Source organism: Pristis pectinata, chromosome 10 (genome assembly GCF_009764475.1).
Source record: "Pristis pectinata isolate sPriPec2 chromosome 10, sPriPec2.1.pri, whole genome shotgun sequence".
Classification (NCBI taxonomy): Eukaryota; Metazoa; Chordata; class Chondrichthyes; order Rhinopristiformes; family Pristidae; genus Pristis; species Pristis pectinata.
In genome coordinates, this window is record NC_067414.1 from 99,411,160 (window position 1) to 99,428,016 (window position 16,857).

Genomic DNA, 16,857 nt, shown 5'->3' on the forward strand with positions numbered 1-16,857 from the left:
AATCTCCTCCAGCCCCCATAGCCAAAACTCCAGATCCAAACTCCTGACCATCCCTCGTCTCCTCCACTCTCCCACCTTCTCTCTCTCCCTCTAACTAGTCCAGGAAGAAACACTTTACGCAAAGGTCATGAAGCATGCACCAGCTCTGTCACTGATTCAAGCCATGACCAGGGAAAACAGGTCTGAAGTGCCATCAAATGAAAGCAGAACAAAGGAATATGGAAACGGGGCTGACACGGGAGATTACACAAAAGCAAAACATTGGAAAATAATGTAGGATTAGTGTAAATGGACGGTTGATGGTTGGCACGGACTCAGTGGGCTGAGGGGCCTGTTTCCATGATGTCTCTATGACACTGAAAACAGAAAAGACTGGAAATACTTAACAAATCAGGCTGCATATGCGGAAGGTGAAACATCTCAGGTCAACCCGGGAAAGTGTGAAGTGATACACTTTGGAAGATCGAATCTGAAGGCACACTATAAGGTTAATGGCAGGATCCTTAGCAGTGTGGAGGAACAGAGGGATCTTGGGGTCCATGTCCATAGATCCCTCAAGGTTGCCATGTAGGTTGATAGGGTTGTTAAGAAGGTGTATGGAGTGTTGGCCTTCAGTAGTTGAGGTATTGAGTTCAAGAGCCGCGAGGTGATGTTGCAGCTCTGTAGAACTCTGGTTACACCACACTTGGAGCATTGTGTTCAGTTCTGGTCGCTTCATTATTGGAAGGATGTGGAAGCTTTAGAGAGGGTGCAGAGGAGATTTACCAGGATGCTGCCTGGATTGGAGAACATGTCTTATGAGGATAGGTTGAGTGAGCTCGGGCTTTTCTCTTTGGAGCAAAGGAGGATGAGAGGTGACTTGATAGAGGTGTACAAGATGATAAGAGGCATAGATCAAGTGGACAGTCAGAGATTTTTTCCCAGGGTGACAATGGCTAACACAAGGGGACATAATTTTCAGGTGATTGGAGGAAGGTTTAAGGGAGATGTCAGCAGCAAGTTTTTTTTACACAGAGAGTGGTGGGTTCGTGGAACGCACTGCCGGCAGAGGTTGTGGGGGCAGATACATTAGGGACATTTAAGAGACTCTTAGATAGACACATGAATGATAGAAAAATGGAGGGCTATGTGGGAGGGAAGGGTTAGATAGATCTTAGAGCAGGATAAAATGTCGGCACATCATCGTGGGCCGAAGGGCCTGTACTCTGCTGCAATGTTCTACATTCAAAAATAAAATTGCAGATGCTGGAAATATGAAATCAAAGGTCTTGATGCTGGAAACACTCAGCAGCCCATGTAACTGCTATGGAAAGAGTAACAGAGCCAATGGTTCGGGGCAGAGACCAGCATCTTCTGTTTCCACTTCAAACCTCAGGTCAATGTTCTGATGAGAGGTGATCAGTCTGAAACATTAACCTTGTTTCTCTCTCCACAGACGCAGCCTGACCTGCCGAGTATTTCTAATCTTCTGCTTTTCTTCCAGGAAGTTGGAACTAGTGCTGCTGTGTAAGACAAACTCCAACTGCACCCTAGGATTGGGACAAATATTAGTTTATTAGGGTATAAATCTGGCATAAGAACACACTTTTCGTGCAGGTCAAATGCTGATAAACAAATGGGTCAAGAACCCAAAGGCATTTTTCGGCCAAGCAGGTGTTCCAGTGAACGTTTCTCCTGCATGCTATGTTGGAAGGACTTTGCAAAACAAACAATCGGTCGTCTTGTGCCATTAGCAGTCAGGTTTGTTCATACAACTTCTTGCTCATTTCATCCCACAGGAGAGAAGAGTTGGACCTTCACTTCACTACACTAAGCTCAATAGCGCTTCACACTGAAACAGAACTCAGCGCGTCACGTTTCGGATCGAGGCCCTGCAGCAGGACTGAGAAAGAACAGGAAAGACTGCCAGTAGATGGGAGTATGAAGGGGGGTGGGACAGTGGCTGGTAGGGACGGTGGAACCAGATGGGGAAGGGATGACGGGCAGATGAAACCAGCTATTCTCTCAGTGGTCACTAATTGGTGAAATTATATTTCAGTCGAGTAAAACTGGCCCCACTCCAATGAAGAGCTTTTACCCACGGTCTATCTTTATCCTTTCCCATATCGTTGTTACAGTAACTAAATAATGATCACTTCCAGCAAATGTTTTCCAGATTCATTCCCCGAAACTTCCAGAACTGCCCCTTTGTTTTTGGGCTTACAACATACTGTTCAAACAAAAGCTCTGTTGAATACATTTTGAGAATTTTACCTTCTCCATACCTTTCACATGGCTTTTGACCCAGTTCATGGGGAGGTTGAAATCCCCCTCATGGCCTTATTCTCAGAACTTTGCCCAAGTTACGTGTCTCCCTCGGACTGTTCGGGGCATCTCCAGCATTGCCCCAAGCCGCCTGCTTGCCTTTTTATTCTGCATTTCAACTCCTGTGGCTTCATTTCTCACACAACATCCCTCCTCACAATTACTTCCTTAAACAATATTACTCCCCTCCATGGACTCTGTCTGCACCTCTCACTGCCTCGGGAAAGGACCAAGATAATCAAAGACCCCACCCACCCCGGACATTCTCTCTTCTCCCCCCTCCCATCGGGCAGAAGATACAAAAGCCTGAAAGCACGTACCACCAGGCTCAAGGACAGCTTCCATCCCACTTATAAGACTATTGAACGGTCCCCTTGTACGATAAGATGGACACTTGACCTCACAATCTACCTCGTCATGGCCCTTGCACCTTATTGACTGCCTGCACTGCACTTTCTCTGTAACTGTAACACTTTATTCTGTATTCTGTTATTGTTTTCCCTTGTACCACCTCGATGCGCTGTGTGATGAAGTGATCTGTATGGGTGGCACGCACAACAAAGTTTTCACTGGACCTCGGTACGTGAGACAATAATAAACCAACTTACTACATGCCCTTCCCTTTTGCCATCACTCTATCTTGTCTGAAAACCCTGTAGCCAGGAATGATGTGCTGCCTGCTCATGCCCTTGTCTAAGCTGTGCTCTCACAGCAGCTATGATATCATACACTTATCTCTCTGCCTATTCCTGAATCTCATCTCTTTCACTGGACTCTGCACTGATGCATGCACCTTTTAGCAATGCCAAACTTCTTTGCTGCCTTTTTCCAGGGTTTTGTTGTCAGTCTGCCTTCAAAACTTGCCACTAATTCCCTACTTTCCAAATCCAATTCTCCCTCCCACCTTTCCAAATCTGTGATCAGGTCTCCAATACACATCCCAAGCCAGCTCAACCTCACCAGAACTAACTCCAAGCCAGTGCTGTTGAGATGCAGCACGTCCTGCTTGTCTAGATCTTGCCTACTCCAGACTGCTCCCAACATCCCAGGAACATAAAACCCTGTCTCCCACGCCCTTTCTCCAACTTTAAGTTTATTTCTAGCCCCCGTACTTACGAGTACACAGCATCAGTCATGTGGAGATGACTATTTTTGCTTTGTAATCCCTTTTAAAGTTCCCTTAATCTACCCACAGGACCTCACTCCTCCATGTCATTCATCGTAATATGGACCAGATGTTCCGGCTGTCCACTCTCCCCCCTCAGTAACATCCTTGGTCCTGATATGAGGAGGTAAACACACATCATCCTGGAATCAACTGTGTGGCCACAACCCCTCAGTGTCCCCCTCCCACTCCCACCACCGTCTATTCAATCCCTGATCACTGTAGCGTCCTGACCTTCGCCCTCCACTCCACATACTTGGCTTTGAACAGACTCCCCAGAGTGACTGATGTGGTCCATTCCACACACTGGTGCCGTGGACTTGGCTCTGGCCAAATTCCCCAGGGGGTGACAATGAATTCAGTGCTGGGTACCAATCTGAGCGTAAGTAGTACTCCAAAGGACGACACGGCTGTCTCTTTTGCTAGGCAGCCTCCCATCCCCTTCCTATGTTCAAACTCTTTGTCTCTGGGCTGACCACCCTCGAAAAGACAGAGAGTCACAGAGAGAGATACAGCACAGAAACAAGTCCTTGGGCCCACCAAGTCCGCACCAACCGTCAATAAATCCTATTCTTCCCATATTTTCATCAACCCCCCCCCCCCCCCCCCACTCAATTGTACCACTCACCTACACACTAGGAGCAATTTACAACGGCCAATTAACCCACTGACCCCTATCGTCTTTGGGACGTGGGAGGAAACCAGAGCACCCTGGGGAACCCACGTGGTCACGGAGGGAACGCACAAACTCCACACAGACAGCACCGGGGGTGGGGATCAAACCTGGGTCTCTGGAGCTGCTAGGCAGTGGCTCTACCCGCTGTGCCACTGTGCCACCCCAAAGATGCTTTCTGCAGAAACCCTTCTCACGTTTCAAGGCTTATGGATCAGTGCTGGAAAAGTGGTTTTAGATCAAATAGCTGGCTCTTAGCTAGAATAGACATGACAGAGTGAAAGCTCCTGCATCACAAGCTTCAATGGTTCTGTAAGTTTCACACACAAAGATTTCAAGCAGAAAAGAAGCAAGAAAAGCAACATTTCATCCAAACCCTGCTTGTGGCTGGAGCAGTAATGGCCAATGCGTTCTCATGCTCTCTGTGTTAAAACACAGAACGAGAGGCATTAAGAGCATTGGTTGATTCTTTCTCAGTGTAAGTCAGACAGAAAACTTAAGTGGTCCTTAACAAGTGTAAGGAGATACTCTGGTGAAAGAGGAGGTCCATGATGGAATAACCTTGTTGGTACTCTGTATGTTGCGGCCTACAGATAGTGAAGGGCATTTTCTCACTCCCAGCTCCCCACTGACTGAACACAAAGGATTATTCAGGTATGCAAGCACTAGAAAGTTTCACAACGTACATCTCCTCTGACATCTGGCAGTGACTTAACTAGTTTCAAACCCACCCAGCACCACAATGGAACAGATGGACCCAGGAGTACAAGTGCAGAGTTCATTGAAAGCAGCATCACACGTGGACAGGGTGGTGAAAAAGGCATTTAGCATGGTGGCCTTCATCAGTCAGGGCACTGAGTACAGGAGCTGGGACATTATGTTGCAGTTGTATTAAGTCATTGGTGAGGCCGCACTTGGAGTACTGAGTACAGTTTTGGCCACCCTGTTATTGGAAAGATGTGGTTAAACTGGACAGAGTGCAAGGAAGATTTATGAGATGTTGCCAGGACTAGAGGGCCTGAGTTACAGGAAGAGGCTGGCCAGGTAAAGATTTTATTCCTTGGAATGTAGGAGACTGAGGGGAGACCTTATAGAGGTGTTTAAAATTATGAGAGGCATAGATAAGGTGGACGGTAACAGTCTTTTCCCCAGGGTAAGGGAGTCCAGAAATAGGGGGCATAGGTTTAGGATGAGAGGGGAAAGATTTAAAAGGGACCTGAGGGGTAACTTTTTCACGCAGAGGGTGGTGAGTACATGGAACGAGCTGCCAGAGGGAGTGGGTGAGGCAGGTACAACAGTGTCATTTAAGAAGCATTTGGATAGGTACATGGAGGGGCGGGGCCTGGAGGGAAATGGGCAGAACACAGGAAATTGGGACTAGCTGGGTGGGCACCGTGGTCAGCATGGACTGGTTGGGCCGAAGGGCCTGTATCTGTGCTGTATTGCTCTGTGACTCTATTTCCCCAATTGGTTACTGGGTAAAGGTACCTACTGGTGTGACTCTGTACATACCTAAAGTCCCCAGTGTAATTACATGGCCTCCGGTGAGCTGCTTTATCTCAGTCGACATGGGACATAACTCTTGGCGTAGGTGCCAGTGGCCACAGAATGAAGCCAGGTTTCCAGTCCTCTTCTTGAGCCTCATTCAGTCCTCATTCTGTGAGCCGCTGCAGGAGCACAGCCTCTGCCACAAGCAGGGCAGGTGGGTGGGATGTTTGCAATGGGTACGTCCTTCTGCTCTTTGCATCCGGCCTGAGGATGCTTCGACAGGGAGACTGGGAGTGCCTGATGTCTTCCCAGATGCTTCTCCTCCAGTTTGGATGGTTTTGGGTCGGGGACATTCTTGAAACACTCTCTCTTTCCTCAGGAGAATCACTTGCCATTATAGAGCTCAACCTCTTGCTTCAGGACTCTAGCGTCAGGTACGCAAACACCGTGGCTCACGCCTGGGAGCTGGTTGTGTGTGACCGGAGCCCCAGGATGGAGATCGACCTGGGAGAGGAGACGTTGGTTGGCTGATCTTGCCAATGGACTTGAATGATTTTGCAGGCATTGCCGGCACCCCTCCTGTGGCTCTGAGGTGCCCAATGTAAGTTGCCTCTGTCTGCAGCACACGCAGGAGGGCAGGGGTCACCACCCTTGGGTAGAGCCGAGTGATAAACCGGCCAGGTCAGAGGTCCAGGATTCTCTGGACTTCACAGCACGAAAGCTGAACGACATGAGACCAGTACAGCTGCAGGGTTTGGCTGAGAACTGAACGCGTAATGGATACTTACACTAACATGGTTTCAGAGGGATGTGGTTCCAGTTGGATTGTTTTTACTGGCACACAGCTGTGTGAGACAAACGTTTCACAGCAGTGCGCAGTACTGCACCGTACTCTGGCAGAAATCATATTCCCCGCTCCAGGGAAGATAAAACTACTCATCAGACCTCAAGATAAGCACAAGAAAGATGTTCCAGAATTTGAGTATGGGAACATGTTGGAAGAATGTCACTTCTTGAAAAAGAGCAAGACCCCCACCCACCAGTGCCTTGCTTTCACCAACAACAAAACACATCAAATGGCATTGCACTGTTTTTTCTTGTGGAATTTTGCTGTGTGAAGTGTTACAGAGTTGTACAGCACAGAAACAGGCTGCTTGGCCCAACCCATCCATGCTGACCATGGTGCCCAGTTAAGCTAATCCCCTTTGCCTGCATTAGGCTCATACCCCTCCGCTCCTTTCCTCAACAAGTCACCTGACTGCAACAGTTTCTTCAACCTAAGTCATTCATCAGAAGTGAATTTATTTTGAGGGACTGCTGAGAGATGTGGCAAGGTTGCACTTTGTACAAACAATGCCCATATTCAAGATTACAAAGAAACTGGCGTGCAAGATAACTAAATTAGAAACGTGGGTTTGCAGTAAATGGTTCTAAACCACCATTCAGGTGCTGCCATCATCTCATTATGGCACCTTGCAATGCATGACTTGCAGAAGCCTTTAACTTCAAAGATGGTCAGTTTTCTATAAAGAGTCAGAATTGTCAGAACAAAGGAACTTTAACAAAGCCAGCTTGCTCTGATGTTGCTTATCATTGACTCCACCCGGGCACCTAGCCCACACGTGGCTCCGATCCAGCTTTGATAAGCTCCTTAGTAAGCAGGCTGTGAGGCTTCACGTTAAACTCCAGGGACCAGCCCAGTGTTTGCACGCTGTCAGACGTGGTCTTCTCTCAGCTGAGGTGTTCTCCCTCTTCGGTGGATATAAAAGACCATGACTGAATAAAAACAGCAGGAGAGTCCTTTCTGTCAGTGATCAGGGCAGGGAAGGGTGACTGATAATGCTTCTGGCCTTTGAGACATTTAGGAGGGAAGGAAAGGCTGAGGAATTAAGTTCCACAAGCTTGAATCTCTGACAGTCAATGAAGGAAACACAAACACATGGCGACATCAGTTTGTCCTTCACGCCCTCCTGGTCTCTGCGCCATCACGGACCTTCCCTTTTCTCCTCTCTGTCCCTCTCCCCTTTCTCTGCAACATTTCCCAGCTCTGATTGGTCATCGACCTGAACCATTGACTCAGTTTCTCTTTCCACAGATGCTGCCTGACCTGCTGAGTAATTCCAGCATTTGTCATGGAGCCCTAGAGTTATACAGCACAGAAACAGGCCCTTCGGCCCAACTCATCCATGCCGTCCAAGTTACCTACCTGACTGACTCCCATGTGCCTCCGTTTGGCCCATATCCCTCCAAACCTTTCCTGTCCAAATAAACAGATCTTCCTGTGAACATGTATTTTAACTGTTATAACCGTTCCATTTCCTCTGACAGCTTGTTCCATGTACCCACAACCCCCCTCGGGACCCCTTTAAATCTTACCCCTCACCACAAGCCTATGCCCTCTAGTTTTACACTTCCCTACCATGAGAGACAAACTGACCCATCCCTTCAGTACACAGCGGACCCGGCACCCATCCCTACAGAACACAGCGGACCCGGCAGCCATCCCTTCGGCACACAGTGGACCCGGCACCCATCCCTTCGGCACACAGCGGACCAGCACCCATCCCTTCGGCACACAGCGGACCCAGCACCCATCCCTTCAGTACACAGCGGACCAGCACCCGTCCCTTCAGTACACAGCGGACCAGCACCCGTCCCTTCAGTACACAGCGGACCAGCACCCATCCCTTCGGCACACAGCGGACCTAGCACCCGTCCCTTCAGTACACAGCGGACCAGCACCCGTCCCTTCAGTACACAGCGGACCAGCACCCGTCCCTTCAGTACACAGCGGACCAGCACCCGTCCCTTCAGTACACAGAGGACCCAGCACCCGTCCCTTCAGTACACAGCGGACCCAGCACCCGTCCCTTCAGTACACAGCGGACCAGCACCCGTCCCTTCAGTACACAGCGGACCCAGCACCCGTCCCTTCAGTACACAGCGGACCCAGCACCCGTCCCTTCAGTACACAGCGGACCAGCACCCATCCCTTCAGTACACAGCGGACCAGCACCCATCCCTTCAGTACACAGCGGACCCAGCACCCATCCCTTCAGTACACAGCGGACCAGCACCCGTCTCTTCGGCACACAGCGGACCCAGCACCCGTCCCTTCAGTACACAGCGGACCAGCACCCATCCCTTCAGTACACAGTGGACCCAGCACCCGTCCCTTCAGTACACAGCGGACCAGCACCCGTCCCTTCAGTACACAGCGGACCAGCACCCGTCCCTTCAGTACACAGCGGACCAGCACCCGTCCCTTCAGTACACAGCGGACCAGCACCCGTCCCTTCAGTACACAGCGGACCAGCACCCATCCCTTCGGCACACAGCGGACCTAGCACCCGTCCCTTCGGTACACAGCGGACCAGCACCCGTCCCTTCAGTACACAGCGGACCAGCACCCGTCCCTTCAGTACACAGCGGACCAGCACCCGTCCCTTCAGTACACAGAGGACCCAGCACCCGTCCCTTCAGTACACAGTGGACCCAGCACCCGTCCCTTCAGTACACAGCGGACCAGCACCCGTCCCTTCAGTACACAGCGGACCAGCACCCGTCCCTTCAGTACACAGCGGACCAGCACCCGTCCCTTCAGTACACAGTGGACCCAGCACCCGTCCCTTCAGTACACAGCAGACCAGCACCCGTCCCTTCAGTACACAGCGGACCAGCACCTGTCCCTTCAGTACACAGCGGACCAGCACCCGTCCCTTCAGTACACAGCGGACCCAGCACCCGTCCCTTCAGTACACAGCGGACCCAGCACCCATCCCTTCAGTACACAGCGGACCAGCACCCATCCCTTCAGTACACAGCGGACCAGCACCCATCCCTTCAACATTTGTTTTGTATTCCACCATCAAAACTTAGGGATCTCATTGAAAAAAAACGTGCAGTCCGTTTAAATCTGACCACAGCCATGCCTCAAACACAACAAAGGATTTAAAGTCATTGTGAGTCATGTTTTAAACTACACAGTCTTACTATGTAATGACTTGAACAGAGTAACATCCAAAACACTGGGTTCCATCCTGACCTCCAGCGCTGACTGTGTGGAGTTTGCACGTTCTTCCTATGACCACATGGGTTTCCCCAGGTGCTCCGTTCTCCTCCCACATCCCAATGATGTGCAGGTTGGTGGGTTAATTGGCCGCTGTTACCGACCCCTAGTGTGTCGGGGAGTGGGAGAGTCTGGGGGCAGTTGATGGGAATGTGGGGAGAATAAAATGGGATTACTGTAAATGGATGTCTGATGGTTGGCACAGATTCGATGAGCTGAATGGCCTATTTCTGTGCAGTGTGAACACCATCCAATTACTTCCCAAATCCTTTTCCACATATCATTCAGAGCGGCTATTTAGGAGGGGCTCATCGCTCCAGGCTGCCTGGTCACAGGGAGGGGTGCAGCTGGGAACCATCACCAGATCCATGTGGGTGACTCTCAACTGCCCCCTGAGATGGCCCAGACATCGCCACAAGCTACTCAGTGATGCTCAGGTTTGGGCAAGAACTGCTGACCTTGCTGTGAATTTTAGAGACTGTGTATTTAAGGCTTTCTGGATGCGTGTTCCATCCCAGTATTATCCAAACTTTGCCCGATCGATATTTGCGATGGTCACCACCTTTAATGCCAGGCCTTATCACAGCAGCTAATTTAAACTCCTTCACTTCCCAATCCTGCCTTGCAATTTCTTTCTTTTTGTCACACTCCTTCTGAATGGTGTCGAAGGAGTTGAGGTGATACAGGGACTGAGTCTCACCACCTGGTCTCACTACAGGAAGCAGGTTATCATAAATTACAGGGGTCTGGACCAGCTAGGTGAGTGGGCTGAGGATTGGCAAATAGCTTTCAATTCAGATAAGTGTGAGCTGTTACATTTTGGGCAGTCAAACCAGGGTAGGACGTACTGTGAATATGGCCGGGCACTAGGGAGTGTTGTAGGACAGAAGGACCAAGGAGTAAAGATGCATAGTTCACTGGAAGTGGCATCACAGGCAGACAGGGTGGTGAAGAAGGCGTGTAGCATGCTGGCATTCTTCAGTCAGGGCAGTGAGTATACGAGTTGGGACACTATGTCACAGCTGTACATGAGGTTGGTGAGGCTGCACCGGGAGTATTGTGTTCAGTTTTGAGCTTACAGAGGTGTATAAAATCATGAGGGGCATAGATAGCGTGAACACACACAGTCTTTTTCCCAGGGAAGGGGAATTTAAGACTAGAGGACGTGGGTTTAAGGTGAGAGGGGAAAGATTTAAGAGGGACCTGAGGGGCAACTTCTTCACGCAGATGGTGGTACGTATATGGAAAGAGCTGCCAGAGGGAGTGGTTGAGGCAGGTTAAACAACAACATTCAAAAGACATTTGGATAAGTGTATGGATAGGAGGGGTGTAGAAGGATATGGGCCAAATGCAGGCAAATGGGACTAGCTTGGTGGGCACCATGGTTGGCATGGATGAGTTGGGCCGAAGGGCCTGTATCTGTGCTGTATTACTCTGTGACCTTTGCCCCTTACCTGACTTCCATGATCAAAGACATCTGCATCACGTACAACTTGCCAATTCTCCCTGATCCTCTTCCCCTCTCCCCCCAACCCACCACTCTTGGAGACCTTCTCTCCAACCCCCTCTTCACCTCATCTTGGTGATCCGCTCCCCGATCTTCATCACTTGACAGAGAACAACACCAGCTTTTCCAATCCCTCCGTAATAACACAACTCCCTCAACAAAAGGCCACTGTCCAAAATCTCTTCTTCACCCTTGCTGAAGCACCCTGCCACAAGTGGTCACAATGCTCCAGTTTTGGGTGAATTGGTATTTTATAAAGGCTCGACATAACCTTGCAGCATTTGTACTCTTGTGTTTCCCCCCATCTGAGGAAGTCTGGCGTTGCTGCATCAGCCACCTCACAACCCACAAAACCAGAGTGAAGTGAGTCATCCTCAATCCCCAGGGACAGCCTGTCTCCATTACTAAGGCCTGAGTGTGTCTCCCTTAGCGTGAAAAGGAAAATTACAGAAGTGGTCAACATCACAGAGTCCGGAAAAAGAAAAGAAAGCATTAAGATTATAGAGCTCTGGAAGGGGCTGGCACATACACAATGAGTCAAATGGTCTCTTTCTGTGCTTTAACAATTCCATGACTATGATGCTCTCCAATGATTGATGTTGGATGAACACGTTTCTCACAGAGGTATGAAAATTAGGTTGAGGAATCAGAGAGAGATGCCTGAAGTCACAGCAGAGTCCATTGCCAAAACATTCGGGATTTAATAGAAGGGAACTGCCCAAAACACAGCTCTGCAAAGGATGGTAAGTGTGCTTTAAAACTGTGGTGCCCACTGCAGACAATGAGAAATGAGCCGGAATCAGGAAAATCAACATTAGTTTCATCTTCCTGTTGTTACAGCCAGCTAACCAATCAGCTGAGCTGATGACATACAGCTTTGTGTATACAGCTACTTGAATTGCTTAAAAGACCGCTCTGCTCCAGGGATACTGTGGGTGAAGTGCAAAATGAACATCAATACAAAGCCCATCCATTTAATCCACACACACTGCTGGATCACAATGGGAACTCTGGCTGGCATTTCTTCTGAAGAGTCAGAGGTGAAGATACTCAGTGATGACTGCACAATGTTCAATTCCATTCACAACTCCTCAGAAAATGAAACAAACCAGAACTGTACGCCAGACCTAAGCAACATTCAGCAACAGGCAAGTTACACAACGGCTGGCTGTGACCATCTCCGACAAGTTGAACATCTATCCTTGACATCCAGTGGCACTGCCGTCACCAAGTCCCCCACCAGAGAACATTACACCACAGTACAGGCCCTTCAGCCCACGATGTTGCGCTGACATTTTATCCTGCTATAAGATCGATCTAACCCTTCCCTCCCACATAGCCCTCCATTTTTCTATTATTCATGTGTCTATCTAAGAGTCTCTTAAATGTCCCTAATGTATCTGCCCCCACAACCTCTGCCGGCAATGCGTTCCACCCACCCACCACTCTCTGTGTAAAAAAAACTTACCCCTGATATCCCCGTTATACCTTCCTCCAATCACCTTAAAATTATGTCCCCTCGTGTTAGCCATTGTCACCCTGGGAAAAAGTCTCTGACTGTCCACTCGATCTATGCCTCTTATCATCTTGTACACCTCTATCAAGTCACTTCTCATCCTCCTCCTCTCCAAAGAGAAAAGCCCTAACTCGCTCAGCCTATCACTGGACCAGCCACATAAACATTGTGGCTACTGTGGCCAACAACCACAAGGCGGAAGTCAGGAGTGCGATGGAACACTCTCCACTTGCCCGGGTTGCAAATGCCTCTCACACAGATTGATCATCTTCGATCACAGAGAATGCATGAGCAAATTGTACACATTAATTATGCGTGCTGTGGTGAATAGCTTCAATTGTCACAGCCCTCCTGCTTTTCGCCAACCTACCTGTTACTGAGGCTCCAAATAAGCTTAAGGTTGATCACAACCCCACCCCACCCACACGTATGGACCCAGCACTGACCCTTGCAGCTCGACTCTGATAATCTTTTGCTGTCCTTCTTGAGCATGTTATCCAAATAAAATTGCTTCCACTCCAATCAAATAGCCTCATTATTCAGAGACAGGGACAGTGCGTCCACAAAAGCCACACCTTGTGCCTCTCTTAAGTTCCCTTTGGTCCAGTTTCCCTGCGCAGGAAATCTATTTCTCAGTACTTCCTTCTTCTGGTAAGAACCTGAGTTATAAAAATCCTGGAGACTATTGGTAACTGATTTGGTTAAAAAGTCTCACCTATAATCAGCCACACAGCATCTGGTGACTTATATAACAGTCAATGTTAAGTAAGCTTGGATCCTTTAATGACCTTTCTGATGATTTTCCCTGGCTGTCATAGCGGGAGAAATGTTCAGATGTTTGCACCTGTTCTTACACGGCACTTCATTACACAGCAAAAACTTAATCTCCTTTTAATCACTTTCTCTATCCTTATTGAGACCAATCAATACCCTCTCTCTCCGCCAGACAGCCTTGGAAATATTCCCTCTCTCCTAATGCCTCTTTTAATTAGCCTGCTGTTCCCTTTGGGAACAATTGAACAATTTTCAGTTTGCTGCTTTGTTACCAATCAAAAACTAAATCACAAGCTGGCGTCTCCTCCAGATAAAGACAATGAGAATCCTACCTGCATTTTAACACCAATTACCACAGAGTTCAGATCCTTGTCAAGTTCTTTCAGTACAGTGAGCTTCTTCAGTGTCAGGCTGCACAACCTATGAAGAGATGAACAGGAATTATTTACAATTAATCAGGTATGTTTCAGTACTGTACTAACTTACAACATGAGGTGTGATTTAAAGTCATATCTCAAAGCCCAATATCACAGAACTGCTGCAGCAAAGGAAGATGCCATTAGGCCCATCGAGTCAACGCTGGCTTCTAGCACAGCCAGTGTAGAGGGCATCCCCAAGACAAGCACCATGAAACAGGTAAATGTAGCAGCCCACCTTCGGCTGAGGATCTTTGAGAGCTCATTTCATGCTTCTAGTAGAAGCCGATTTCACCAGCGCTCAGGGAGATGGAGTGAGTACTCCCAAAGCCCTGGGCTGCAGTATTTCCTACTAAGGATCTGCGTGGTGCCATTTATGCCATTGGCCTTCACAGCATTTGATTTTGTGTCACTGACCGCTCTTTAAATAACACTGCAGAAAAGGCAAGCTCTTCCTCTCCCTGAGGAAAAATACGATGTTGCTGGAGGAACTCAGCAGGCCAGGCAGCATCCGTGGAGAAAAGCAGGCAGTCAACATTTCGGGTCAGGACCCTTCTTCGGGACTGAAGATAGGAAAAGGGGAAGCCCAATGTAGAGGAGGGAAAAGCAGAGCAGTGATAGGTGGACAAAAGAGGGGAGGTGGGGTGGGCACAGGGTGGTGATAGGTAGATGCAGGTAAGAGATAGTGATGGGCAGGTGCGGGGGAGGAGGGGAGAGCAGATCCACTGGGGGATGGGTCAAAGGTAAGGAGAGAGAGGGAAAAAGGTAGGAAAAAAAGAGGCTGGGAAAGGGAAGAAGAGAAGAAGCGTGGTGGTGGGGGGGAGGGGCTGAAAGTGAGGTGCTGTTCCTCCAGTCCTCTCCCTCCTGTTCTCTCCCTTCACTAAAATCACACTTTAGTAAACACATGGCATCTCAATTCTAAGGACCATTAAAGATTTGCAGGCTTGACTCGAGATTAATAGTAAAGTTTGGGGGGAAGATATTCTGAGGGGACCTGAGGGGGACCTTCTTCACCCAGACAGTGGTGAGTACCTGGAACGCACTGCCTGAGAGAGGTTGAAGCTGGGTCGCTGACTGTGTTTAAGAAGTGTCTACATGAGGACTTGAATCGCCCAGGCATAGAAGGCTATGGACCAGGTGCTGGGAGATGGGATTATTACATAAGGATACCCCCTGGTCAGTATGGATAAGATGGGCTGAATGGCCTGTTTCCCGGCTGTACGATTTTATAATTCTAAAAGGTTGCAGTTTAACCCCATCCATTTCCCCCAGCAGTGGGGCACATTCCGTGGTGTGAACTTGCAGACAGTGGCTCTGAATTCACAAGCAGCCGGTGCACTGAGCTGAGCCCTCGGCAACCATCCCTGAGGCCAAAGGACAACAAGTTGTAGCGTGAGGTGCTGCACCCTGGCTGGGGTGCAAACCCAGCACTGGATGTGGCCAAGGTGAGACTTGCTGTCAGACCAAGTTTGTAGACCAGGAGATCTTGGAAAGGATTGAAATCACAGAAAGGTTTAAGGTGAGGGTCGGGGGTGGGGGGGGGGGATTTAAAGATGTGCGGGGCAAGTTTTATACACACAGAGAGCGGTGGGTGCCTGGAACGCACTGCCGGGGATAGTGGTGCAGGCAGGTACAATAGTGGTGTTTAAGAGGCTGTTAGAAGGCAGCGAACGGAGGGATGTGGATCACATGTAAGCAGATGGGATTTGTGTAATTTGGCATCGTGGTCGGCACAGACATCATGGACTGAAGGGCCTGTTCCTGTACCGTACTGTTGTATATTACAGCGTAGGAGGCCATGCAACCCATCGAGTCCGTTGCAGCCCTACGCAAGCTGTCCAGCTGGCCCCATGCCACTGCCTGCCCACCAAAGCTCTGCCCATCCTTTCCTTTCAGCTGCCTATCAAGTTCCCTCATGGATCTGCCCCCACTACACCCCGGCAGTGTAGATTCGGCAGTGTATAATGGGAACCACAGAACGTGGGAGTACTGCAAGAAAGCAGCACTGAGTTCAAAGATCAGCCATGACCTTACCAGACACCAGACCCACTCCTGCTTCACTCGTGTCTTCTCTGGTTCTACGTCTTCTGGTTCCCCTCCACCAATGGGACGAGCACCTGTGTCTCTATTCCATCCATGCCCTTCACTCCCCTCGCAACTTCTATTTCAAGGAGAACGACCCCAGCTTCCCCAGTCTACCCACATGTCCCCTGTTCCGAGAATCAGTCTAGTAAGTCTCTTCTACACCCACTATAGCGCCTTCACATCTATCCTAAAGTGCGGCGCCCAGAACTGGCCACAGTACTCCAGTTGTGCCTGAACCAGTGTTTCACAGAGGCTCATCATGACATCCTCTCTGTCTCTATTGATAAACACAGAATACTCTGGGTGCCTTCTCAATCTGTCCTGCCACATTGTACATAATACTCTCACTCTCCCTGCTGTTATACCCACTTTATGCCATCGAGTTTATATTGGTTCTCCTTCTCCTTGGAACCTAAATGTAGTAGAATTCTCAAGGTAGAATGGGAGAGGCAGAATTCTCGTCGGCCTAAATGTAACATTTTACTGTGTTAACTTTCAGCTGTCGCCTTTCACTCATTTCTGTTTATCTCTCCATAATGTCTATTAATATCCTCCACTTAATTCATTAAGCCTCCAAATGTTATGTTGTCACCCAACTGGAAGCTGTGCCCTGAACACTCATGACTATGTCATTAAGAGCAGCAGTGGTCCCAGCACTGACCCCAGATCTGTACTTAGTGTCATCAAGTAATGCATCAGGGGAACAGGCCCTTCCATTCCCACCAAGGTGCCTACCTGAGCCAGTCCCATTTGCCTGCATTTGGCCCACATGCCTCGGAACGTTTCCTATCTGTTACAATTGTACCCGCCTCGACCACTTCCTCCGGCAGCTCGTTCCACAGACACACCACACTCCGTGT

The 16,857-nt window shown here is 49.2% G+C and overlaps 1 protein-coding gene across 4 annotated transcripts in view; it reads right to left on the bottom strand.

Annotated features, from left to right (window-relative positions):
• Nucleotides 1–16,857, bottom strand: part of LOC127574797 (phosphofurin acidic cluster sorting protein 1-like) — a 186,382-nt gene that overhangs the window by 63,041 nt on the left and 106,484 nt on the right. For all 4 annotated transcript variants that reach the window (XM_052024152.1, XM_052024154.1, XM_052024155.1 and 1 more), the window contains one exon: nt 13,829–13,916. In XM_052024152.1, the coding sequence (XP_051880112.1) occupies nt 13,829–13,916 (88 nt within the window). The remainder of the gene's footprint in view (nt 1–13,828; nt 13,917–16,857) is intronic.